At 50.7% G+C, this 26,339-nt stretch overlaps 1 protein-coding gene across 9 annotated transcripts in view; it reads left to right on the top strand.

The window, feature by feature from the left end:
• Window positions 1-207: 207 nt before the first annotated feature.
• The window catches only part of EXOC6B (exocyst complex component 6B), a 293,471-nt gene continuing 267,339 nt past the window's right edge, over window positions 208-26,339 (top strand). For 6 of the 9 annotated variants that reach the window (XR_009964821.1, XR_009964822.1, XM_062618884.1 and 3 more), the window contains exon 1: window positions 208-404. Coding sequence is in view for 7 of the 9 variants with exons in the window: in XM_062618884.1 (XP_062474868.1) it covers window positions 292-404 (113 nt within the window). In the remaining 2 variants the exon portion in view is untranslated. The remainder of the gene's footprint in view (window positions 405-26,339) is intronic. The other 3 variants (XM_062618887.1, XM_062618883.1, XM_062618885.1) reach the window with 2 other exon arrangements.

The raw sequence follows: 26,339 nt of genomic DNA, 5'->3' as shown, positions 1-26,339 counted from the left end.
ATGACGGGTGCCACGGGCAGGGGGCTCTGCCCCTCACGGGTCACGCACGGCTCCGGCCATGGGGCCGCGTCCCCGCCTCGCCCCGGGCGGCCTCTCCCCGCCCCTCGGTGCGGGCTCTGGCAGCGCCGGCGCAGGCCTCGGCTCCCCCCCCCGCCCGCCCCGGCCCGCACTACATTTCCCGGCGTGCCCGGCCCGCACGGAGCCGAGCGGAGCAGCGCGGGCGGCCCCGGCGCCGCCGCTGCCGCTGCCCGGGGCGGGAGAGGGCAGGTGTGGCCGGCACGGCGCAGCCCCATGGAGCGGGGGAAGATGGCGGAGCTGGAGAGCCTGGAGACGGCGGCGGAGCATGAGCGGATCCTGCGGGAGATCGAGAGCACCGACACGGCCTGCATCGGCCCCACGCTCAGGTGCGGGGCGGGGAGGCTGGGGCAGAGCTCTCTTGCCGCTCCCCCATAGAACACGGAGGGGGGGAAATGAGGGCGGTTTAATGAGGGCTGTATTGAACACCCGTCCCTGCGGAGCGCCCGCAGCCCCCGGCCCGCCCCTGCCCGGCTCCCGGCGGCTGGAAGCTGCCGCCCTTGGCCTGGGTCGCTGCGGGGCCGGTTCGCGGTGCCCCTCGGTGCTGGTGCGGCAGGGGAAGGAGGGCGTTTTCCAGCCCTTAACGCTTCGTCTGGCCACGCTATCATTGCAGCCCATCGCCTGCCCCTCGGGGTCTTGTCAGTCTCGCAAATGCCGGGGTTGGTTGTGAAGCTGCGGGTATGGGGACTGTTATCATCCTGACGCTGATCTGAGTTAATGCCTCTGTTTGCTTAATGGAGCCTTTGTTCTCCTATTAAGCGTCTATTTCCCAGTGGTTCGTGCAGTATCCTTCAGCTGGGAGAACCGGCTGCTTCATCAGTGTTAAGTGCCGAGCTCCTGCCCCAGAGCGCAGAGGGATGGAGCTGCTGCCCAAGAGCGCTGCCCCTTCCCTTTCCCTTCCCCTTCCCCTTCGGCTCCTTTCAGCGTGCCTGGGTTTGGTGTCTCAGCCTTTTTAGGTGTTTCTTTGTGATGCTGGTTAGGGTTTTGCTGCACACATCCACTTCAGGATGGCTTTCCTGCTGCTTCTGTGGTGATCGGGCTGCGTAAGTGAAGCCTGTGCCTCATGAGCAGTCACCTCATTTCTTACCAAATAGGATGTTTTAGGTACGTTATGCACAGCTATCTACAAGCAGTGCTCATGCTTGAGCAACCTGCTCCAGTGGAAGGTGTCCCTGCCTGTGGCAGGGGTTGGAACTGGATGAGCTTTGAGGTCCCTTCCAACCCAAACCAGTCTGTGATTCTGATACAGTGATCTAAGACATGGTCCTGCTAGCCAGACTCTGTGCTGTGCCTGTACAGTGATGCTACATAATGACTTTGGCAAAGTGAGACACCTCATCCCTCCTTGCCCCTCTTTAAAGTAAAGCAGAAGTTCTCCAAAGAGCTTTATATCAAAACCAGTGTGTGTTACTCTGGGTGCTGAGCACATGTGTGTATGTTATCCACTGGAAGGTTGCTGATAGAAATGGGTTGAGGATATTTACAGCTCATGGGAGCTAAATTTATTGGGCTGTGAGTGGGGAGAGGTGGAGTTGTGGTACTTGGCTTCAGAATCTAAATACCTGCATTATTGCAGGCTTAAAACCTGGTGCTAAGCTTTGCCACTCGGTCCTTTGGCAGTGCTGTTGCTTTCGCCTTCCTCTCTCAGCTGCTCTGCATCAGCCTAGGAGCTGCTCAACTGGAAATCTCAGTACCAGGTGGGATTGTTTCCCTATAAACAGCCCTGGAGAGCTCCATTCCCACCCCGTCCGCTGCAGCCCTTTGACTCCTTTTCAATAGCCAGGTTTTACAAAGTCATGGTTTGAAATGACTCGCATGGCTTTAAAAAGCAGTGTGTTGAAGCTGTTTGACTCACATTGATACTGCAGTGAAAGGGAAAGCTTTTCCTCTGTGGAACAACGGAGCACTGGATTTATCTTGCTATGGGGTTGCCCATTTCTTTAGGTTTTTTGACTTCTTGCAGTTTTCTTTCCGGAGTTCTCCTGTGAAAGCTTTAAAGGTAAATTGAATGAGAATGGGATTTATTAAAACTGAAACAACTGGTTCCAATCTCTGGGAACTGCCAGGATGAAGAGTGTGGGTGGTGTTTTTTCCATTTCATAGAACAGAGTGCAGTTGATCTTGTTCCTTAGTATTAAGGTTAAATGAGGAGCTTGGCTTAATGTCTATCTGCATACCCACGTTAATGACAGTTTGAGGCTGAGAAAGGGTTGTGCTTGGCTATCGGTGAATGGCACATCATCAGGAGTGTTATTATTGATACAAGCATAAGCAATACCTGCTCCAAGCACTTTCAGAGTTGAAACTAGCCCAGCTCAGGGGAAACACGATGTGCTGGAAAAGAGGATGAAGGAAACTTCATAAAAGGGTGACTCACTTGTTATAGGCATCATGGAAGAAGTGTGTCTCCAGGAGCCAGGGGCTGGCTTCCCTTCGAGGAGCAGCAGTCCCAAAGCATGGTTCACAGACAGGCAGGGCTGTGGGCCCCTGCTGCCAGCCCGGGTTTGTTCACAGAATCACACTTTTATCAGTTCCTGACCTGGCAGAGTGAGGTATTCCAGCTCCGTGGTGTCCTGGTGCAGTGCTCAAGGCTGACTTCGTGCAGAGAAGCTGTGGCTGCCCCATTCCTGGCAGCGTTTAAGGCCAGGTTGGATGGGGCTTGGAGCAAGCTGCTCTAGTGGAAGGTGTCCCTGCCCATGGCAGGGTTGGAGCTGGAGGAGCTTTAAGGTCCCTTCCAACCTGACCCAGTCTGGGATTCTATGAATTGCTATTATCAGAGGGCGATGGAGGGGTTAAGATGTTAAGTTTAAGGTCCAGCTCATTCATCTGTCTGGGTGGGTTTGTGTTCCACCCATCAGGGAGAGCGTTTTCTGCTAGACAAATAGCAAGTGTAGTAATTCTTGCCCTGGGGCAGGGGAAGGCCGAGATGCCTTCTTCAAGTCCCGATTTTCTTCTGCTCTGTTCTTGCTGTGATTCTGGGAGTCAGCAGCTGGGACTCCATTGTGCTGGGTGCTGGGCAGATGTGGGATGAAGCCTGGCCCTCCTCATGGGAAGGAATTTCATCCTAAATATAAAATAGGAGATGAGGGTGTGTGAGGAAGTGTTGCAACAGCCTCTATCAGTGTGATGAGCTGTGCTGGTCTCATGTCCTGCTATGCTCGTGGCTCCAGTGCCAACCCAGTCTCTTATGTTCTCTGTTGTATCTACCGGGGAATGTCGTTGTGTTTAAAGGACACTGAACAAGTTAAGTGAGTCTTTGTGGGGATCCCCTTGAGTCTGCGATGCTCCTGGAATCAAAATAATCCACTTCAGGATGTCTTTCCTGCTATTCAGCCTCTCCTAATTATATCCATTGCTCCGAATTCCACTTCCTTCTGCTGTTCTAATTCCTCTTTTTCCTCTTGTGTTACACTGCTTGGTTTTGCAGAGTATTTTTGGCTCTCCTCTCTCTATCTAGGCTTCTAAGAATCGCTTAATTCTGCAGGATCAGATAACGTCCTAGGGGAAGAGAAAACCTCTTTCTTGTGCAAAACCACCTCTTGGCTGAGCTGTGACACCCGAGTGCTCTGGTTTTTATTGCAGCTGGTTGACTGATCCAGTTTGTTGCTGTTTGAGGAACTTTCTGCCCACTTCAACTCCTCTTCAGTGATGGGAAGCTAGTGATACTCTAACGGTGGCCACTGTAAGTGAGGATGGATGGGTTAGAAACCACAGAGGATGCATTCATCCTGTGCAGTCTCTGACCAAGGATACTCTTGGAGATAAGGGTGATCCCTCACCCAGCGTCTGCTGAGCACTGAAATACATGAATATATGTCACTTTGGATATGTAGAGATTGCTTTATTGCCTGGCTGAGGCTGGTTTACTTTCTTCTGTGATTCGCTTTTCTCCCTTTAACTTCTTCCATAGCTCTTTGTATAGAATATCCCACGTTTTGTGCTCTACTCCTTGATAACCGATGATTCACTCAAAGTGGCACAGAATAAAGGAGAAGCAGTGAGGTTATCTTGTGTGAAACCCCATCAATGTGGGCTGTATAACTACAGCCACTTCTCCCTGTGCTCAGCCTGTCATCGAAGAATGAATCTGTCATTACCTGAGTTGCTATTCATTTAGAAGCAGTTCCTGCTTTTGGTTGGGGATGTTTTGCTGCCCTTTCCCATGCAGCATCCTTTAACACGGGGTGTCTTCTCGCCGTTAAAATACCAGCTTCTATTTTCAAGTCACTTCTTAGTAATCCTGCTTTGGTTTTACAGCTCGAGCTCTGCAAGCCTGTCGCTCTTGAAAACCCTCTTCCTGCTCTCAAGCTGCATTTGCAGCCTTTTGAAGTCACTGAAGGGTTTTTAAGCAGCATTTGATAAGCTGAAAACTGTAACTCCATCAGTCTGGCCACACAGATGTAGTTACAGGATTCCTGTGCCTCCTCACCACTTCAGATGCAGATACAATTACGCTGATACTGGAGTAGTCTCCTGCTGCATGCTGAGATTGGAGAAGCTCTCATTCCCTCAGTGTTTTAATGGGAATTACTGCTTAATGCCGAGTTGTTTTCTCGGGAGCACTGCATCGTGCTCCCCGTTGCTGCATCTGTACCTTCGTGCCTGGCTCTCCTGTGGTGCAAGTTGCTGGGAAGCATCAAGGTTTCCAAGTGCTTGTTCTCTGTGGCTGCCTGGTTTCATGGTTGTCCTGCCAGCTTTTGTGTCATCTGTGCATTGTATCACCAGGCTTTTTGGTTTTTCCTTCTCTTTCTTTGGTACCTATCTGCTTTCTGGATTGTTCCTTAGTCCCAACCAGTTACGCTGGGAATTACCTGTGCCCCTTTAGAAATGTGGTATCTCAGCAATTAATCACCCTGTGCTTTTATATGCAATTATATATTTAATAGGAGTTTAATATCTTCTAATTATGTGTGTTCAGAGAGATTACAATGTCGTTTGACCCAAGAATGAAATTTAAGCCCATTTAATGGGGTAGGGTTTCTACTAAGCAGCTCTTGACTGAGATTAAAGCAGGACTTGTAATTAAGCTCTGTTCCCTAAATCCTTTATCAACTCTTCCATGGCTGTGTCTGGGATTAGTGTTGCTCTGGCTGACCTGGAACCCTTTACTGGCAGTGTGTCATGCTCACCCCCTGCCCATAATGTCCCCCATGCCCAGGTTCATCTTGGACAGTGGAGCCAGAGGTCCTCAACTGCCTTTAGTTATGTTTTTAAGGATTCTTGGTCTTCTGGCTTAAATGCTTGCCAAACACTGTTCTCATTTGGGACTAATGGGTATAACTAAGCTCATCTCCCATAGGGATATCACCCTTCTTGGTACCTTTAGGCTCTGGCTGAAGGGATGTGTTTGGCTGATGGGGATGGCATTGAGAGACCTGAGCTTGGATGTGTGGGAGCCAGAGGTGCCCTTGCTGCAGCCCAGCTTGCTGATATCATTGAGTGCTACCTCAAGTCCAGGCTGAAGCAGTGAGACGGTGCAAACAACAGCAGCTTGTCTGAGGTCCTGACTCCTGAACTGGTACTAATGACCTGGAAGGGGATGTTCTCTGGTTTGTTTTCTTCTATAGCTTCAAATGGAGCTGAGCTAAAACTGTTACAGCCCTGTTCCTGTGTCCTTCAGGTTTCTGGTGCTGAGCAGGGAAAACAGGCTTTGATTTTAGACATTTTAGACTTATGGATGGGGTCCAGCAAGTGCTCGGGCTCTTGTTTAGCCCCTCTGAGCTCCCCAGTGTCTCCTAGGCTGAAAGTTGTGGCATTGGTACAAGCCCTCCTGGCTGGAAAACAGATCTGGATGGAAAAATAAGCCAGCTAGAGAATGTTTTGCTCTAATACAGCTCTGTTTCAATGTGTTTTGCTGTGTGGTGGCACAATTGCTGTTTCCATCCCAGAGGAGAGGCTGCGTGGGGATGGGAATGAGGCATTCGGTGGTGGCAGAAGTTAAGGTTGGATCTTGCTGGGTTTATAAAGGCTCAATGAGGTTGTCCAAGCAGGCACTAACCTGCTCTGTGGTTCCTGGTCCATCGTCACAGGCACTGATATGGGCTTGGCCAGGCTGCCTGCAGTGACATGCACATTGCTGCTCATGGCTGGGGCTACGGGGTGTGTTTTGCTGGGCCAGAATTGGCTTAAGCAGTTTCCCATCTTCCATTTGCTCTTCCCAAGCGTTGGGGTGGCACAGCACTCATGTGGGTGCTGGAGCACATCCCTCCCCTTTCCCACCTGGTTCGAGTTATGTTTTTGCACTGAATCATCTCACCCCAGCTTCATCCTGGGCTCATTTTGTGGCTTCCCAGTGTCTAGACTGGCACAAGGGATTTGGTGGCAGGATACTGGGTCTGGGGGCCAGCTGTGCTATTAGACATCTAACGTCCTTGAAGTTGGATGTGTCCTTCTGCCATGAGCTGCCTGCAGTTCCTTCACCTGGTAGAAGACTGTTTTACTGGGTTGGCGTGTGTAACTGGTTAATGGTGGGTCAGATGAGCATGGAAACCATGACGCAGTAAGGAGCAGGAGCAGCAGTTTGAGCCGTCTGGGTTGGGTGTGAAGAGCGAAGCCTGTCCAAGCTGGTCCTAATCTCTGTTCCAGCGGGTGAGATGAGGATAATGGTCTGTGTTACAGATGTGAAGCGAGGAGTAATGACAGGCATCTGGCTTCACATATTCCTGTTTGTGTTTTGGAGTGGAGGAATGAAGGCGGCACGGTGTCCTCATCGCCCTAGGGACTGCCTTTACTGGTGTAGGGGGCCCTGACTGCTGTGGCTTGTCCTTCAGCTGAGCCTGCCTTGGGTGAGGAGAGGGGAAGGAGACCCTGAATGGGCTTTGGGATGAAGTGAGCCTTTTGTTGTACATGCTGGGCTGGTTAAGAAGTGCCTCCCCAAGGTCTTGGGCACAATAAGAATTGAAGAGCATATGAAAATCACACACAGTATCTGCAGATCCCCTGAGGCTGGGTATGGTGAGAACCTCATGTAACAGAGCTGAAACCACCCTGAGCTGTTCAGGCTTCTCACCCTTCAGCCATGCCATGCATCACCGTGGCTCCACGAGTCCCATCTCTGCAAGCCCCATCCCTTGCTTTATGTATAGCAATTCATGTGAAATGCCAATTGCCAGCAAAGCAACACGGTGAAGAAGTAGCATAGAGTGTCTAGACACTAACTGTTGGCCACAGAGCTTGCTCAGGAAGCTGCTTGTAACAACTGTGAATTGTCTGCTCATAAAAGCCTCACAGGATCTTTTGAAGCATCTTTCAGCCCATTCTCCTGCCACCCAGACAAGGAAATCTCCTGAAGATGAGCCTGGGTCTCTGTTCATATGTACATAATTAAGTGGCTTTTAAAAGCCAGTTCATTGCAGCGCTGCTTGAATTGGATTAACATTCCCTTCTGGTCGGGCTGATGCTGCTCAGCTCCAGGTTTTCTGCTGGGGAGGAGGAAGTATCAGCAGCTCCTGGGAAATAATCAGGTATTGGTGTTAATGGTGTGTCAGGAGATGGACTGCTCTGGTTTCACGTGTGGAGCATCAGGGATCTCTTCCTGAAGGTATGATGTACTGAATGAGCTCAGCTTTATGGATGCTTGCTTGTCTGCCTCACCTTAGCACTGCAGACAGCTTTGAGATGGTGAGTCCTTATCCTTGATACAAGCCTTCTTATTTCAGTCTGCACCTGAAGGGAGCAGCTTGCAAGACTGTACTGCTCAATTATTTATACCTCGGATGTGCTTGGTCTTTCTCGCAGAAGCACATTCCTTTCTGGAATTGAATGAATCACTGTGAAAGGACAGATGATCAAATGCCTCTTCCTGTTCTGTGGGATGTGGTCTCGTGTCTGGGCTCTCAGCAGCTCCCTGAATTTATATTCCTGCTTATCCTCCTGGCACCTCATCTGCGGTAGCATTGAGGTAGTGAGCAAAAATGGGAGGTTTCCCTTGAATTTTAGGGAAAGGCTGCTCAGTTCCTCAGTCCTGGTGTCTTGCGGAGTGGTCTCTCTGTATGAGTGAGCAGTATCTCATGTGGAGCTGCAGCTGAGCTCATCTTTAGAGCTCTTCTCTGCCCTGGCTGTGATGGGGTGCAGAAGAGTAGCAGCTTGGGAGTTTGGTTGATGACCCCTTTGTAGGCAGTCCTGTGGCATTGAAGTCTACCCAGACAGTCCTTTTGGTCCTGCTCTTTCTGATTCTGCTTTTATTGGTTTAAAGGGTTTTTCTGGTCCTTTTTCTGAAAAGGAATTAAAAATGGTTTAGTCATGGCTATGGAAGTGCAATAACACTGCTTGACTCTTCTTCCCAAAGGAGAGCAAACGCAACCTTTGAGAAGGGCCTGAAAGGACTGGGGTTGCTTAACCCAGAGAAGACAAGATGGGCACACAATTCATCTTCATGTGAAGAATAGACTGTTGAGAAGATGAAGAAAAACTCTTCTTTCATGGCTCTGTGCAGGCTGGGATGTGGGCTACAATTGCAGCAGCAGGGATTCGGGATAGATGCGAGGGAGTGCTTTCTACCTAATAGCTGAGGAAATCATGGAAGCGTTTGTACTGGTCACATCAAAAGCTTCTCTTCTTCACCGTCCCATCTTTGACAGTAATGAGGAGTGGGTGCTTAGTAAGTGAGAGCCAGAGCGAATAGAGACTGGAAGCACTTTGGAGACTTTCAGCACAGTTTATAGAGCTCTATTCAAGAGCTTCCCCTGGATCTTTTCTCCATGACTCTCCTGTCAACATTTTGCTGTGCTCTCACATTTTACAGTGATGAGTTCTGCTGTTTAGCTGCCCCTTGTGTATTCCTTTAAGGTTTCAAATTGGTTTTCTTTGTTAGGAGAAGGTCTGGGCTGTCACAAAGGATTACAAGAAATAGTTAAGTCCTGTTTTTTCTTGCCTTCCAAACGGAAGGTTCTTAATCAATTCATTCCTTTCTACCAGTAAAGCTCTTTTGAATTGCTTATTATCCCCGTTGCTTTTCTTGGTATCTTTTCTCATGCAACTATCACCTTTCTGCGATGCTGCTGGGAAGATCAGAGCTGCGCCTCGTGATTGAGATGCAGATTCACATCTTGAGGTGGGTGAAGCAGCGCAGTGATGTTCTCTGCTTTGCTTTCTCTTCCTTTTCTTGCAGCCGCTGTGGTCTGAGCCCACACTTGGGACACTTCAGCCGCAATACTGCTGGTGTCTCTTCCTCGGTGGTGGTAGTTAATCTGGAGCCCTTTGGTGTGTTATAAAGGGCTTGTCCCTTGTTCCTCCCCTTGGAGTGTCCTGCTTGCACTGCTGACACTGGGCTTTGTCATTTTGTCACCTGATACTCGGTGTTGTGAGATCCTTTGCAGCTTTTTGCTTTGGAGTTAAGCCAGGTGAATAGTTCTGTGTCCTCTGCAAAGTGTCATCGTGATGTTCAGCCCCTTCTACAAGCACTGTGAAACACGCTGGCCTAGAGAAACATCACATTTTTCCCTTTGAATTTTAATGATGCTGTTAACACTTGAGTGTCTGAGGCTGACCAGATCCCCCTTGTTACCAAGCGTGACTCCTTCAAAGCATGCCAGTGAATCAGAAGTGTGAATGCCACCCAAGGAAGCTGTTGTCTCCTTTGCTGTGGTGTTTTACATGTTAGCTGACTGTTTCATAAGGAGGACTTCTGCTTTGCCCAGTCACGGTCAGTGTCCTGTAGCTTGCAGGATTCTTCATGTGCTGCAGAAGCCACTAGACAGTTGGATCATGTTTTCCATCTTCCACTTCAGTGTTAGTGATAAGTTATTGCTGACCTGTGGCCTGGCAGTTATATATGCCAGTTTTATTGTTCTGGAGTAAATACAGCTGGTCATTTCATTGACCTCCTCTAAGCATAGCATCCCAGCCTGGTTTGTGTTGGAAGGGAGCTTAAAGCTCCTCCAGCTCCAACCCCTGCCACGGGCAGGGACCCCTTCCACTAGAGCAGCTTGCTCCAAGCCCCTGTGTCCAACCTGGCCTTGAACACTGCCAGGGATGGGGCAGCCACAGCTTCTCTGGGCACCCTGGGCCAGCGCCTCAGCACCCTCCCAGGGAAGAGCTTCTGCCTAAGAGCTCATCTCAGTCTCCCCTCGGGCAGGTTCAAGCCATTCCCCTTGGCCTGTCCCTACATCCCTTGTCCCAAGCCCCTCTCCAGCTTTCCTGCAGCCCCTTCAGGCACTGGAGCTGCTCTCAGGTCTCCCCTTCAGGAGCCTTCTCTTGTCCAGGCTGCCCCAGCCCAGCTCTCTCAGCCTGGCTCCAGAGCAGAGCTGCTCCAGCCCTAGCAGCATCTTCTGTTAACTCCTCAGGCTGCATCAGCAATAGAAGTTTCGCGATAGAAACTCCTCAGTTGCATCCATGGGATGCAGCAAACCATTTTTCCAGCTGTTCCATAGTAGAAATTTCCTGATAAAGCTTCCCCTCTCTTGTTTGACCTGACAGTTTCCTGGTGTTTCTTTCTTCTGATGTTTGAAGCAGCTACTGGTTTTGCATGCATCAACTAATGAGCCTTTCACGTGCCTCTTTTTGCATGGATTATTTGGCACGTGTGCTTAGCTTACTGAAAGATCTTTATTTTTCCAGAGGTGGAAAACTTCTCTCTTATTCCTTGGAAGTCTTATCCTGCTGTTTGACCGTGGTGCCTGAGGGGGAGTGTACGTGAATGCTTCAAGCCTTTCTTCATAGTTAGTATACCGCTGCCTTGGAGCACATCATATGTCTTTTAAGCAGTTTTGGTGCCACCCACAAGCATTTCATACTTTGAGCTGTTCCTTTTTAATGTCCCTTATGGGCAGGGAAGAAATGAAGATGCAAACTGGTTTTCTTCTTTGTAATGATAGGTGATGGTAACCATTTTCTCCCTGCTCCCACAAAGGTGCTTGGTTTGGGTGTTTCACCCTGACTGTTGCAGAGAGCCCATTGTAGATACTGAGCACCTCCAAGGGTTGGAGCAGAAGCACTTCTGCCTACAAGAAAACTGGAGAGGGGGTTTGGCCAAGGGCCTGTAGTGACAGGCCAAGGGGAATGGCTTGAACCTGCCAGAGGGGAGACTGAGATGAGCTCTTAGGCAGAAGCTCTTCCCTGGGAGGGTGCTGAGGCGCTGGCACAGGGTGCCCAGAGAAGCTGTGGCTGCCCCATCCCTGGCAGTGTTCAAGGCCAGGTTGGACCCAGGGGCTTGGAGCAAGCTGCTCTAGTGGAAGGGGTCCCTGCCCGTGGCAGGGGTTGGAGCTGGAGGAGCTTTAAGGTCCCTTCCAACCCAAACCATTCCACTATTCTGTGGTACCCATCATAAACTCGGATGGTAGTTTTGGTGGGTCAGTATCTCTGTTTTCCTGCTGGAACTCCTCTTATTCCCCTTCTGCAGATCAACTGCCTCACGTGTGTGACACTCATGGCATTCCTGGTCAGCGTGTCCAAGCTTCTGGGTGAGTTCATCCCACTCTCACTGGGATTGAGGAGCCACAGGACTGGCTCCTGTTGAGAGCATGCTGCCACCAGTGTGGTTCCTTCAGCCTGGCTTTGTCTGCTCTCCTTCATCAGCCCTTGTGCAGTCAGCAGGCTGTGGGCTGGGTTAGCTCTTGTGCAGGATGCTGTCCTTGTTCTGCCTCCAGCACCATAGCTTAAGTGCTGTATTTCCATGAAATAACTGAAAATAGGAGTCAAGGCTTCTTGATTTCCTGTGGCCACACCTTAGGCAGTAACATCCTCAGATAGAGTCTCTAGATGCAATTTTGGGCCATTGTAAAGAATTGTTTCTTGGTAATCCCCAGCCTGTTTTCCAGACGCCCTCTGTCCTGTACCAGTGCGGATGCGCAGTGTGCCTGTCTGCTGGAATTCCTCTCTTTGCTTCCAGATCCGTTCTGGGTTTGAAAATCAGTGTATGGATAATTCTCTCGGCTGCTGCGTTTGCCTTAGGGCTGATGGTTTGCTTGGCCAGGGCACACACACTCTGACTTGTGCTCTTTCAGTCGCTTAGATATGAAGGAGCTGAGTAGCATTAGCTGGAGCAGAGCATCAGGAGCAAATCCTGCTGCTTCTCAGCCATAGCTCTTAGGAAAACTGAGGATTCATTTTCAGTTTTAGTCCTAGTCCTGCTTTTTGGGGTGGACTGATGCCTTTGGGATATTAAACTTCAGACAACGGTTATTGAAAGGTCCAAATCTGCAAAGGTGAATGCTTTCTTCCCTACATCTCTGGCACTTCAGGCTCTTGCCTAGCACCCTGTTACCTGGCTTTGTTTAACAGCTTGCTTCTGGCCTGAGCATACAGTGGGTTGTGAACGTGTTGGTGTCACTGAGCACATGAGATAAGGGGAGAGGCTTTAAGGGTGACCTGACCTGTCTGCCCCATTCCTGGTATCAGATCTGATTGCCCGCTCTGGGTGTGGTGATGTGTCCTGCACAATAGATAGTGCTGTGAACACACGTGTCCTTGCATGCGCCGGCTGGGGGAGGAAGAAGCTTGAGGATGTGCCCTTGGGTGTATGAATAGATGAGGATTTAGCTCAATGGTGTGTGATGAGCGTGAGAGTCTCGGACTCATCAGCTGCTGTCCCGGTGAAAGGAAGTGTTTCTTGTGTTCACAAAAACCCAGAAATGACATAGACCCATCAGAGTGGTTTGCGTTGGAAGGGACCTTAAAGCTCATCCAGCTCCAAGCCCTGCCACGGGCAGGGACCCCTTCCACTAGAGCAGATTGGTGTGCAGGGGACCAAAGCTCCCTCAGGTGTCCCCGTTGTTGCTGCTGTGCGCTGTTCTTGATGCCAGGAAGGCGAGGATCCTGGCAGAGCTGCAGTAACCTCTGCACTGCTCCCCCTGCACCAGCCCGCTCATGATTCATGTGCGTCCCAGAGGAGATTCAGTTTTCCATCCCAGCACTGAAATAACTCTTTGCCTCCCTTTCTGTGACAAATCAAGCTTCAAACTTGATGGCCGCATCAAAAGGAGCGTGACCAGAGGTCGAAGGAGGTGATCCTGCCCCTCTACTCTGCTCTTGTGAGACCTCACCTGGAGCATTGTGTGCAGTTCTGGTGTCCTCAACATAAAAAGGACATGGAACTGTTGGAACAAGTCCAGAGGAGGCCACGAGGATGATCAGGGACTGGAGCGCCTCCTGTATGAAGACAGGCTGAGAAAGTTGGGGCTGTTCAGGCTGGAGAAGAGAAGCTGCGTGGAGACCTCATAGCAGCCTTCCAGTATCTGAAGGGGGGCTATAGGGATGGTGGGGAGGGACTCTTCATTAGGGACTGTAGTGACAGGACAAGGGGTAATGGGTTCAAACTTAAAACAGGGGAAGTTTAGATTGGATCTAAGGAGGAAATTCTTTCCTGTGAGGGTGCTGAGGCACTGGAATGGGTTGCCCAGGGAGGTTGTGAATGCTCCATCCCTGGCAGTGTTGAAGGCCAGGTTGGACGAGGCCTTGGGTGCCATGGTTTAGTGTGAGGTGTCCCTGCCCATGGCAGGGGGTTGGAACTGGATGATCTTAAGGTCCTTTCCAACCCTAACTGTTCTATGATTCTGTGATCATCAAGGAAATTAAACGCCTCTCTCAAATGACGTGCTCGCTGCTGTCTCCCTGTGCAGAACCTTCTCTGGGTGTTGGGGCTGAGGATGCTGACACAGCAGAGCCGGGTGTGTGGCTCTGACTGAGGCTTAACTATGGACTTGCTTGGAGTCTCAGGCTCACAAGAGTGAGCAAACAAAATCTGTTCCTTAAAATCCATCAGTGACATTAAGAGCTTTGCCAGGGCTTTCATAAAAGGCTCACTGGGAAGCCAGGCTTGTTGGGTTTTTGTTTTCCCTCTGTGGCCGTCCAAGAGGAACAGAAAGGGAAAAGATGAGCATGAGGAGTGTGTTTTCCCTTCTGCTGAGTAACGAAGAGCTCAAAAGTAAGATAAGTGGCTGGAAGGGCACCTGCAGGAAAGCTGGAGAGGGGCTTTGGGCAAGGGCCTGTAGGGCCAGGCCAAGGGGAATGGCTTGAACCTGCCCGAGGGGAGACTGAGATGAGCTCTTAGGCAGAAGCTCTTCCCTGGGAGGGTGCTGAGGCGCTGGCACAGGGTGCCCAGAGAAGCTGTGGCTGCCCCATCCCTGGCAGTGTTCAAGGCCAGGTTGGACACAGGGGCTTGGAGCAAGCTGCTGTAGTGGAAGGGGTCCCTGCCCGTGGCAGGGGTTGGAGCTGGATGAGCTTTAAGGTCCCTTCTAACACAAACCAGGCTGGGATTCTATGAAAGAAAACAATGGAGGCTATAGCCACACAGTGATGGTCACCTTTGTGATTCCTCCTCTGAACTGGTAGCACAACTTGGAACATTGTGGTCCTGGTAGGATATTTGTTTTCCTGTTGCCCTGCAAGCTGGAAATGCTGCAGCCCGGCTCCGAAATGTGTATTTCCTTGGCCCCAAAAGATGGGGCTGTTTCTGTTCTGGACCAGACAAGCTGGGAATGGGAGTTTTCCAATTTGTCCTGCCCTTGTGGGCTTTGTTACAGCTTTGGGTTTACCTCCCGGTCCCTGGGAATCTGTGTAGCACCTTCCAGTGACCAAAAATGAACGCTGCAGTGATGGAGACCCTGAGCGGTGGAGTCGATGAGCCAGGGTAAAAATCAAGTGATAAATAACTGATATAAATGGCTTGTTTTTTGTAAGCTGAAGCAGGTTTGGGACCACACAGTGCTAACAGGTAGATGGCTTCTGTGTGTCATAGGCTCACAGGCTGGTTTGGGTTGGAAGGGACCTTGAAGCTCCTCCACTTCCAACCTCCTGTTATGAGCAGGGACACCTTCCACTAGAGCAGCTTGCTGCCAGCAAAACCACCATGTATTAAATCAACAAGTTCTTTCTGTATACTCCTATGTGGGTCCTGTTGTTTGCTTCTTGGTTCGGGAGCAGCGACTAAAAAGGAACATCTTTTGTTGGTACCGTGCCATGAATTGTTGCGTGCCAGACGAACTGAACTGAACTGTGCTTTCTTTGGGAAGCAGCTCCAAAATAGGTGCTGGAAGGGAACTTGAGGGATGACACATCCACTGATTGCAGTAAAACATGTCAGGGGTGTTGGTGGTTTTGCTCAGGCCTCCAATACTATTGTGTGTCTTCAGGGGAGTTAACTCTTTTGCCACAAATAGTTGCAATAGGAAAAACCCCACCAAGTCTTTTATTATCAGCTTACGGCCCTGCTGGCTATTTAGTTGTTTGCACTTTGTGCATTTGCTTTGTCTTTGTATGTTTTAAATATATGGAAGTCTGAAGTTAATAACAAAATAGTCCCTCTTGGGAAGCACAGTCTCCTTTCATTCCTCTCCAATCCTCCCCAGTTCTGTGCAAAATAACCTTGAAATGAAGTGTGTGTTGTTAGTTTCCTTAAACCCATCTGCCTGTGGGAGATACAGCTAAGCTCAGACTCTGGCTTTCTAGCAACTAGATCCAAAGCACTGTGAAATAAGGTATGAGGTTGTAAGATATAAGGCTAGATACAAGGCAGCAGCTCTTCCCTGTGAGGATGCTGAGGCACAGGGTGCCCAAAGAAGTTGTGGCTGCCCTGGCAATGCTCAAGGCCAGGTTGGACACAGGGGCTTGGAGCAAGCTGCTCTAGTGGAAGGGGTCCCTGCCTGTGGCAGGGGTTGGAGCTGGAGGAGCTTTATGGCCCCTTCCAGCAGAAACCACTTTGGGATTCTCTGAAGTGCCTGCAGCTGGGATGTGGAGTTGATCTTTGTTTGCACTTCAGGCTCATGTCTTTATGTTGGGTTCCTTGGCTGGATCTCTGCAGCTCATCCAGGACAAGGTTTTGGTCATGCAGGTTAAAAGCATAAACCCAGGGGTTTTTTTTTTTGCTTATTTTTAGTGCTGATGCTCAGATTTGGTTCTGCTGCAGAAGTGTAATGTGTAGGATGCTCAGTTAGTCTGAGCTTAACTAATCCTGATTGGGCTGGTTAGGCAGTGCTTTCATTTTCATTGGAAACTACGAGTAATAATAATAAATGACAAGGGCAAAATATGAGGGGCATGGGTGCTTAAGTGCCTGCTATGGAATCTCAGAGTGGTTTGGGATGGAAGGGAGCTTAAAACTCCTCCAGCTCCAACCCCTGCCACGGGCAGGGACCCCTTCCGCTAGAGCAGCTTGCTGCAAGCCCCTGTGTCCAACCTGGCCTTGAACACTGCCAGGGATGGGGCAGCCACAGCTTCTCCCTGACTGTACTAAAAGCCCTCAGTCTTTAAGGTGTAATAATAAACCCATATTTAATTACACTCGTGGCTAAAACTGCGATGCAGAGGCTGCGAGTAGTGGCAAGGATAGAAAAATAAGTGGAAGCTGGAAATAAAAGCAGGAAGCACGAGCTGGGATTCAACCTGGCGCAACCTCAGTGATGCTTATTTGATGAATAACTTGCCTTTGAGTTCTGGCAGCATATACACAACTAAAGCTCCTTGTCAAGAGGAGAATACAATCCAAACCGGAGCCCTGATGGGAACAGAGCACTTGAAAGGTGCTGCCAGGGGGGATTTGTTGTAGTGAGCCGGTTGCTTTTGTGTTTGCACCCTCTGTAGCTTGTGATACACAGTGCGTTTAAGGGTGAGGGATGTACCTGCTGCTCTGCCTGCAGCCTCTGTGCTGCAGGGCTTGGCACACTCAGATCTTCAGCTTGCTTTCCATGGGCAGAGAGGAGTGGGGGAGAGGACCTGGGGAGAAGGGAAGTCAATACTGGAAGATGGGATGGGATAGGAGAGCTCCGGGGAGAGGAAACCACCTCTAGAGTTTGAGATTGCCTGAGCGTCTCATCCACTCACTGAATGTTGTGATGCTTCCCCCTAAAATGCACTGTTAATTGTCCAGTGGTGCTTGCGAGTCTTCCCTGAGAAGATGCTTCATTCGAGCTCTACATCCCAGCTCAGCCTCAATGAGGGAGGTTGTGCGGGCACCGAGACTGCCTGGCAGGGGGTTTCTCTGCCTTCTAAAGCAGCCAAGCTGCTGAAGCAAGCTGAAGCTGCTGCTCAGACTGAATTGCCCCCAGCTTTGTTTGTTTTATGTGCGTTTGCTCAAGTCCACATGCATAAATTCCAACAAACGTGCTGTGCTGAAAGGCTCTGAGGGAGTTTCTTCACGTGGAGATGAATACACTCGACTGAATTAGCAGGGGGGAGAGGGGAACGCTGCTTTCTGTGTCTTAGACTAGCAGTAGGTTTAGTTACAAGGATGGAAGGAGCAGTCCTGCAAAGGCCACTTCAAAACCCAGGGTGCTTATGTCCTCCTGCATAACCTATGTGACACATAGGAGTGATTTAATAGGTCTTTCTCCATGCCTGAAGCCTGTGATTTGGTCTTCTGTGGGACCATCCCCTTCCACAGGGATGGCGACTGCAGCTCTCTGAATGAACTGACAGATGCAGCGCTCTTCCCTCTGCCAGCAGTGTGAGTATCCCTGTTTTCTGATCTGTTCCTTGGGAGATCTAGCTTAATCCAGGAAGAGGCACGGGACTGTGAGGTGTCTGAAAGCATTTCTTCAGCTGTGCCATGTAGAGGTATTTTTCTTCAGTCCTCTCTGTGAATTTGTGAAGGTTTGACCTTGGCATCCCTGCAATCTGCTTGGGAAAGAGAAACCCAGCCAGGCACTGCCCCATCCCTGGCAGTGCTCAAGGCCAGGCTGGACACAGGGGCTTGGAGCAAGCTGCTCTAGTGGAAGGGGTCCCTGCCTGTGGCAGGGGCTGGAGCTGGAGGAGCTTTAAGCTCCCTTCCAACCCAAACGAGCCTGGGATTCTATGACTGTGCTGCTGCTCCAGCCTGGCCCCATGGGGGTGAAGACCCAAAGGCTGTCCCGGGGGGGCTGATAACACAGTTTCCATCAATCCCTGCTGAAATCACTGGCAATTAGCATGGCCAGCAAGGGGGTTTTGTGACCTGACCATCTGCACACTGGAGACTGGAAATGCAATAAACCCCTCGACAGCACACTTGCACATCAGAAATAGGAGCTGGTTCATAACAGAAAACCACTTCTCTCCTGTTTTCTGTTGAGCTGGTGCCCAGGGGTGACTTTTGCCATTAAAACTGATGTTTTTTCAGTGTTCCTTTTCTCCTTGGCCACTACTTGCAGTGTGTCTGCATGGATGGGATGTTTTGCATCCAGTCCTTCAGCCGACGGTGCGTAGTGTGCTCCGTGTTCCTGTTTTCCAGCAGGAACACATCACTATTGGCAAAGTTTTAGTGATTTCTTCCATGTGTTTGCTCAGAAAAGGTATAATAAAGGAGCAATTTGTTTATTTTCAGTGCCTGATCAGCCAGGAGTTTTGGGAGAAGCCAGCTCCTGGGTAGGGAGAGATGATCCAAACAGATGAATTCCCATCCAGAAGCTGGAAAATGCCATGAAAACAACAGGGACGTGACGTTGGCAGAGATGCAGAGTTAAAATGTGCTGTGTTAAGGGTAATTGCGTTTTGGAATGGTTTCTCTCAAAGATGAAGTTTTAAATGTAAGATCTGGGGTCTGCTTGCCCACCATTTGGCAGCAGGGAATGCAGTAGGTGTGCTTCTGGCACTGGCACGCTGGTCTGAGTGTTCCTTCTGGCAGGGCTGGTTATTATTGCTCCGTTATTTGTGGCTTTCAGGAGGCGTCATTGAAATTGAGCAAGGAGGAAGTGAAAGGATAAAGAGGTTCTGCAGGGGAGATGTCACAGGGACGCTGGTGTGAGGTTGTAGAATCGTAACAGAATCCCAGCCTGGTTTGGGTTGGAAGGGACCTTAAAGCTGATCCAGCTCCAACCCCTGCCACGGGCAGGGACCCCTTCCACTAGAGCAGCTTGCTCCAAGCCCCTGTGTCCAACCTGGCCTTGAACACTGCCAGGGATGGGGCAGCCACAGCTTCTCTGGGCACCCTGTGCCAGCGCCTCAGCACCCTCCCAGGGAAGAGCTTCTGCCTAAGAGCTCATCTCAGTCTCCCCTCGGGCAGGTTCAAGCCATTCCCCTTGGCCTGTCCCTACATCCCTTGTCCCAAGCCCCTCTCCAGCTTTCCTGCAGCCCCTTCAGGCACTGGAGCTGCTCTCAGGTCTCCCCTTGAGGAGCCTTCTCTTGTCCAGGCTACCCCAGCCCAGCTCTCTCAGCCTGGCTCCAGAGCAGAGCTGCTCCAGCCCTCACAGCATCTCCATGGCCTCCTCTGGCCTTGCTCTAGCAGCTCCCTGTCCATCTTTGGACTCTTCACTCACACAGACTCTTGTATCTCTCTATTCTGGGACTTTTTTTGTGCTTTCAGGCATCGTAAATCACGTGTATTTGCATCTTTACAATAATGAGGCATTCCAAGCATTTCCCTCTTCCTGGTGAGTTGTTTCCTCTTCTGTCAAGAGGATTTGGACACAAGCGGAACTGCTTGGTTCTGGCATCGTGACTCATGGCTTCCCTCTGCTATCAGCCTACAGATTGCGTTTGGTACAACTGGACTGTTAAATCTCTGTGGCAAGCCCTTCATGGGAATACTTCTCCTTGGATTCCATTTCCTGGACAATGTCAGTCCAGAGAAGGGCCCTGGAGCTGGTGCAGGGCCTGGAGCACAAGTGTGATGGGGAAGGGCTGAGGGACCTGGGGGTTCAGTGTGGAGAAGAGAAGGCTCAGGGGGGACCTGATGGCTCCCTACAAGTGCCTGACAGGAGGATGGAGCCAGGAGGGGCTGGGCTCTGCTCCCAAGGAACAAGGGATGGGACAAGAGGAACCGGCCTCAAGCTGCCCCAGGGCAGGTTTAGATGGAGCTGAGGAACAATTCCTGCCCCAGAGGGTGCTCAGGCATTGGAACAGGCTGCCCAGGGCAGGGCTGCAGGCACTGGCCCTGCAAGTGTTCACACAGCGTGGAGACGAGGCCTCAGTGCCGTGGGTCAGTGGTGGCTTTGGCAGTGCTGGGGTAAAGGTTGGACTTGATGATCTTAAAGGCTTTTTCCACCTAAACACTTCTGTGACTCCAAAGACCCCGCAGTGCTGATCCATTGGGTTAACCCATAGCTCATTGTCCTGTTACTTCTCTATTGGACCCCAAGTTTTACACCAGCTCCTTGTTTTGTGCTTTCCAGCTGTTACATATAAACCTCATACCTCCACATACGCATATGTTCTGGCCTTTGGCTACAGGTGCTGTGTGGTCTGACCCTTCTCTTGCCTCCAGAGATATCCCTTTCCCATGGGGCATCTCACTAGCCTGGCTCTTGCTCCGCAGTCCCCCCGTGCCTGTTTTGAGGCTGGAGCAGAAGCTGAAGCCTGGTTTTTGCTTCCCACTGCTCTTTAATGAGCTCTTGGTGTGCTTTTCCCTGCATCCCCTTCATGTGGGGGGGTATTTTTAGAGCAGCTATACAACCTGGCAAGGTAATGCCTCTGTCAGGAGCTTCGCTGTCTGAACCAGCTCAAAAGAGCCATTCCCAAGGGATGGGTGGAGGAGCACATGAGTGTGAGCAGCCAGCTCCATGCGACTGCTCCACTGACCTGTGCCTCATTCACTTGTGTGCTTGGGAACTGCGTGAGGAAAGGTTATATGGGGAGCCAGATGGTTCTTTGGCTTTTATTCCACTCCCCCGTCCCAGCTGGGATGGGGAAGAGGGATTGGGAAAGCTGGGGGGTGATTTAGGGACCTGATTGAGGTTTGGAGATGGACAAAACCGGGAGCTCCTGAGTTTTGGTGCTGGGTGCCTCATGTGTATGCACTATAGCATCTCTCCGTGAGCCATGCTGGGGTTGCACACCCACCCCATGGCACGGGGAGCATCAGTGTAGCTGGACTCCATCTTTCCTTACTTAGGATCATATTGGATGGTTTTCTCTTGATGTTTCTCACCAGGGCTTCATTCCAAACCCAGATTCTTCTGTAAAGGCAGGAGCTGTCTTAATCTGTCCTTGACTAGCATTAAACTCAACTAAGCCATGATTTAAAGCTTTGAAACATGCCTTAAATTCATAGGTCTTGGATCTTAGGCAAACCATGTTTCATGGCTTAAGCGCATAGATCTTAGACTTTAACTAAACCTTTCAAGCCTTAAATTCATAGATCTTAGACTTTAACTAAACCGTGTTTTATGCCTTAAATCCATAGATCTTAGATCTAAACTAAACCATGCCTTGAATTCCTAGATCTTAACGCTGCAAAGTGCCTTTCCCCCGTGCATGGGCTGGGTGAGGGGAGCAAGTCCCTCTCCAAAAGGTGGGACTCATAAATAGTTGATTGTCCTGATCTAATCAGGAGCCCTATTTTTACACATCCTGTGCTCTGTGTGTCTGGGTTTTTTTGGTGTGGTTTGGCTGGAACCAGCACGCTCTGGTGTTTTTCCCCTTGCCCGCTTCCCAAACAGGAAAAGTCAGGGCTTTATTTTTTCCTCTGAAGGAAGAGATCGCAACTGCCCCCGTATTTTGACAAGCCAAAGGTGTAAGTATACGGGAGATAGGATTTGGCTCTTTAATCTTCACACAAGGACAAGGCTTAAAGAAATCTCTTCCCCGGGACGTGGTTCACGAAGCTCCCTCAGTGCTGGTTGCTGTCTGCTGCATCCTTTGCCCTGTGTATGCTTGGAGGTGAAGTGGCTTTGCAAGCTGAGCTTTGTGGGGGGAACACCCTGGGATAATCCATTGCCTTTGTAGGGTGATGTGCATGTGGTGAGCTGCCCTTCCATTGGGATACTGCTGGGTAATCAAAAGGGAAACCACTCGCTTGAAGCGCTGGGTGCACCCCCAGAGCGTGAGCAGCAGCTCAGGGAGGGGATCCTGCCCCTCTGCTGTGCTCTGGGGAGAGCCCCCCTGCAGCCCTGATCCAGCTCTGGGGCAGCAGCACAAGAGGGACGTGGAGCTGTTGGAGCGAGGCCAGAGGAGGCCATGGAGATGCTGCGAGGGCTGGAGCAGCTCTGCTCTGGAGCCAGGCTGAGAGAGCTGGGCTGGGGCAGCCTGGACAAGAGAAGGCTCCTGAAGGGGAGACCTGAGAGCAGCTCCAGTGCCAGAAGGGCTGCAGGAAAGCTGGAGAGGGGCTTGGGACAAGGGATGTAGGGACAGGCCAAGGGGAATGGCTTGAACCTGCCCGAGGGGAGACTGAGATGAGCTCTTAGGCAGAAGCTCTTCCCTGGGAGGGTGCTGAGGCGCTGGCACAGGGTGCCCAGAGAAGCTGTGGCTGCCCCATCCCTGGCAGTGTTCAAGGCCAGGTTGGACACAGGGGCTTGGAGCAAGCTGCTCTAGTGGAAGGGGTCCCTGCCCATGGCAGGGGTTGGAAACTGGATGGGATTCAGGGTCCCTCCCAACCCAAACCAGGCTGGACTTGAAAAGCTCCATGAACTTCATGGAGGGGATGCAGCTGGAGAGGACGTCACCTCTTCTACTCCAGCACCCCTCACCTTCTGCTTTCCCTGGCTAAAACCATAGTAGAGTTACAAACCGATGTAAATCCCACTGAGGAACCGTTCTGTGTGCACCCGATGGAGCTGGATTAAGCGTTTGTGGATGTAGTAACTTCACAGGGATTGTTCTGGCTTTGGGAATTGCCGGGCCGCTCCGTGTGTTTATGCAGGAGATTGATGGCCACGATAGCCCCTCCTGGCCTGGAAACGCCTGGCCTGTGTGATAACAAGCAGCTCCCCAACCCTGGGGCTGAAGAAGAGATTTAAGAGCCCAGCATTGCACGTGGGCCATTGGGTACAGCTCCTTGCTGGGGGCAAAGCACCCTGAAAAATAGCTCCGCTTCGTGCCTGCGTGTCTTTGTTTTCTACATGTGGTTTCTTTTTCTTCCCTGTTAATTTTCCCTTTGGGGACCCCGAGGTCCTTTGAAGCAGATTGGCTCCAGGCCTGAGACATTACATGTTGCCTTTTTAAAATTCCTTTTGCACTATCAGTTGGACACAGCATCCTTTGCTTCCTGTCCTAAATAACTGCAGAGAGCCGCTTTGTTCTGCCTTAGCGATTAGCTGTGCTTTGAGCAGCACATGGAGCTGAAGGCTGGACACTCTCTAGGAAGCCTGGAGAGGTGTCTCCATCATTTGGGGCTCTTTAAAATGAACTTAATAATGAGGAGCTGCTAGCAGTTTGGGATAGCTTGGTGGGTTTGAGATCTGGACTCTTGGGTCTGTGCAGGCTCAGAGCAGTGATGTGCAAGGGATGCTTCTACATCCGTGCTGCTTGTGATGCTCTATAAAGTGTGAGTGGTTGCAGGCCCCTGCTTAAGGAGCACTGAGGAAAGGGAGCCTGAGCCTAGGAGCTCTCTGGGACCAGGAGTGATGAGGTTAAAGCTGTGACTGCAGAGAGGAAGGTGGAAGAATGACTCTCAGCTTGGATTAAGGCACCTAAATGAGACCTTCATTTGGAAGTGTCACAGGAGCAGCCCTGAAAGAGGTTCCTACTTTTGGTCAGGCAAATAGTCCAGTCAGAAGCTCACCACCAGCCTCATGGGGAAGGACTGCCTGAGAGCTCATCTGAATCCCCTCTCTTTCGGCTTAAAGCCATTAATGATGTCTTGGGCTCTCCTGTTTCCCTGACGTTACTGGTTTGCCTCGAGGTCTCTCCTTTGTGGTCAACAAAGGTGGATTTTCTCCAGGCTGTTCTTTGTTCACCAGGCCTTCCAAATCCATGGTAACACTTGTCTCAGCCCTGGGGAAGAGGGAAGCTCGTGGGGCTCTGGATGTGCTGCTGTGTAGCACGTGGTGCTGCTCGATTCAGCAGGACCATGGGCTTGATGCTCTCCTGACCAAGGGCTTAGCATTGGTTTGGTAGTGCCATTCAAGGCAGGAGAGGACCAGTGTGTTGTGCCTTTCTCAGCCTCCCAGTGGAACGATCTGAGCAGCATCGCTTTCACAGACGATATTAGTCTTGTTTTAAGGGTGAATTGATTTATCTACTCGGCCCTTTGCACAATACAGCTCATAAACTCCTCAACCAAGGCTCTGACCTTCGCTTGAGCCCCAGTACAGCTTCCAGTTGAGATGAGGCCTCTTTATAAGAGCTGCTGTGATGGAAAGTTTGTCTTTCCCGATTCTTTATTACTAGTGGATTATTCTTACGGCTTGCAACATCCTGCCTTCTTCCAAATGGGAATTTGCCTAGATTTGATTCCTGGGTGGACCAAGTCCTGCTGCTGAAAGCACTCCCATTAAGTAATATTAGTGATTTAATAGTAAATAACGGTAACAGATTGAGTTGCTTTATACACTAAGTCCTTTATTATTCTCTTGAAGCCAAACAGATGGCACTTGTTAGGTCACTGGGAGAGCAGTTTATCTTAAATCAGTATTTCCAGTTTCCTCTATCATGTGTCCACAAACAGCCAGGCAAAGTGTGGTGCCTCCCAGTAGCATCACTTCATAGCAGTGGGTGGTTTGGGGATGAGTTTGTCTCTTGGAGATGTTGTGGTTCACCACAAGCTGTCCTCCCTGGGGGGGTTGTGGTAGAAGGAATGTGCTGAGAGACTCGGGTGGACAAGTGATGATAAAACACTAACAGCATCGATAACCTCATGAAGTTCATCAAGGCCAAATGTAAGGTCCTGCACATGGGTCAGGGCAACCCCTGGTATCAGAACAGACTGGGGGATAAGGGATTGAGAGCAGCACTTGGGGGTGTTGGGTGAGGAGAAGCTCCCCATGACCCAGCTTCAGTGAGCTCTTGAGCCCAGAACCGCCCCCTGTGTGCTGGGCTGCACCCCCAGAGCGTGAGCAGCAGCTCAGGGAGGGGATCCTGCCCCTCTGCTGTGCTCTGGGGAGAACCCCCCTGCAGTCCTGATCCAGCTCTGGGGCAGCAGCACAAGAGGGACGTGGAGCTGTTGGAGAGAGGCCAGAGGAGGCCATGGAGATGCTGCGAGGGCTGGAGCAGCTCTGCTCTGGAGCCAGGCTGAGAGAGCTGGGCTGGGGCAGCCTGGACAAGAGAAGGCTCCTCAAGGGGAGACCTGAGAGCAGCTCCAGTGCCTGAAGGGGCTGCAGGAAAGCTGGAGAGGGGCTTGGGACAAGGGATGTAGGGACAGGCCAAGGGGAATGGCTTGAACCTGCCAGAGGGGAGACTGAGATGAGCTCTTAGGCAGAAGCTCTTCCCTGGGAGGGTGCTGAGGCGCTGGCACAGGGTGCCCAGAGAAGCTGTGGCTGTCCCATCCCTGGCAGTGTTCAAGGGCAGGTTGGACACAGGGGCTTGGAGCAAGCTGCTCTAGTGGAAGGGGTCCCTGCCCGTGGCAGGGGTTGGAGCTAGAGGAGCTTTAGGTTCCCTCCCAACTCAAACCAGTCTGGGATCCTGTGGGATGCTGTTTTCACTGTGTAATGTTTTCTATAAAAAACACCAGTGTGCTGGATTTTCATGAGGTTTTTGTAATTCCTTATTTCTAACTTGTTCTGAGCAGTAAAAGCCACCGGTATTCCCGATTCCTCCACGAGCACACCCTGCTAAAGCAGAACCTTAGCACTGTTGTTGAGCATCACTCTGTAGAGCAGTCTCCAGTGCGGTGAAGCTCATTTGTCCTCGTGGCTTTTTGTTTTGGCTTGAGCAAGGCAGTTGTATTTCCCTGCCTGCTCTGGATGTGAATGTCTGCAGTGGTCTTGGTCCAGTGCTGAGAACAAGCTCGCTTTGTGTTCTTGGTTTTGACTTTTAGCATGGCCTTTTAACTAAGATCTCCTGCAGCTCTCATGGTGAAGCCTGTCCAGTAACAGCAGAGAGAAATGAGAGGTCAAATCCTCCTGCATGCATTTGAGCTGCTGCTTCTTAGGAGGTTTTCTAACCAAGTAGTAGCTGCTTGGTTTTAGGGTACTTGGCACAGGTAGGGATGTTCTGCAGGTGTTTTCTGAAACGTGCTCTGGTTTTAAAAATGTAAAACCTGCTCTTTTTTATTTTATTTTATAATACCTTTTATTTTCCCCATTTTGTAGCCAGTTCAGGGTACTCGTTCATCAAAATGGCTTTAACCTGCAGAGGCGAGACTGAGATGAGATCTGAGGCAGAAGCTCTTCCCTGTGAGGGTGCTGAGGCGCTGCCAGCCCCAGCTGCTCTCCATCAATCCAAAGGGTGACAAGGTAAATCCACAATCCAGTTAAAGTTACCCAGAGTTAATCAAGAGTCACACACAAATACCAAGATCCTGGATTACCCAAAGCTTCATCCAGCAGCCCTGGGATGCTGCCTAAGGACCACAGGACCGCAGCCTAGGGAGGAGGAGAAGTCTTCCCCTTGCTGGGAACTAGAACTGAGCTTTGCCCTGCTACAGCCAGCCTGGGTTATCCTCCCATTGCCTGCTGTGGGGAACTGAACCAGTTATTGCTTTTCTTGTACATCCCCCTTAGTTAGACACAAATTTCACCCCCAGCTCTCAGCAAAACAAGGCC

The sequence above is a fragment of the Pezoporus occidentalis genome, unplaced genomic scaffold (genome assembly GCF_034315485.1).
Source record: "Pezoporus occidentalis ecotype Australia unplaced genomic scaffold, CSIRO_AGI_Poc_V1 ctg205, whole genome shotgun sequence".
NCBI lineage: Eukaryota > Metazoa > Chordata > Aves > Psittaciformes > Psittacidae > Pezoporus > Pezoporus occidentalis.
This window is presented reverse-complemented; position numbering and strand designations above follow the sequence as displayed.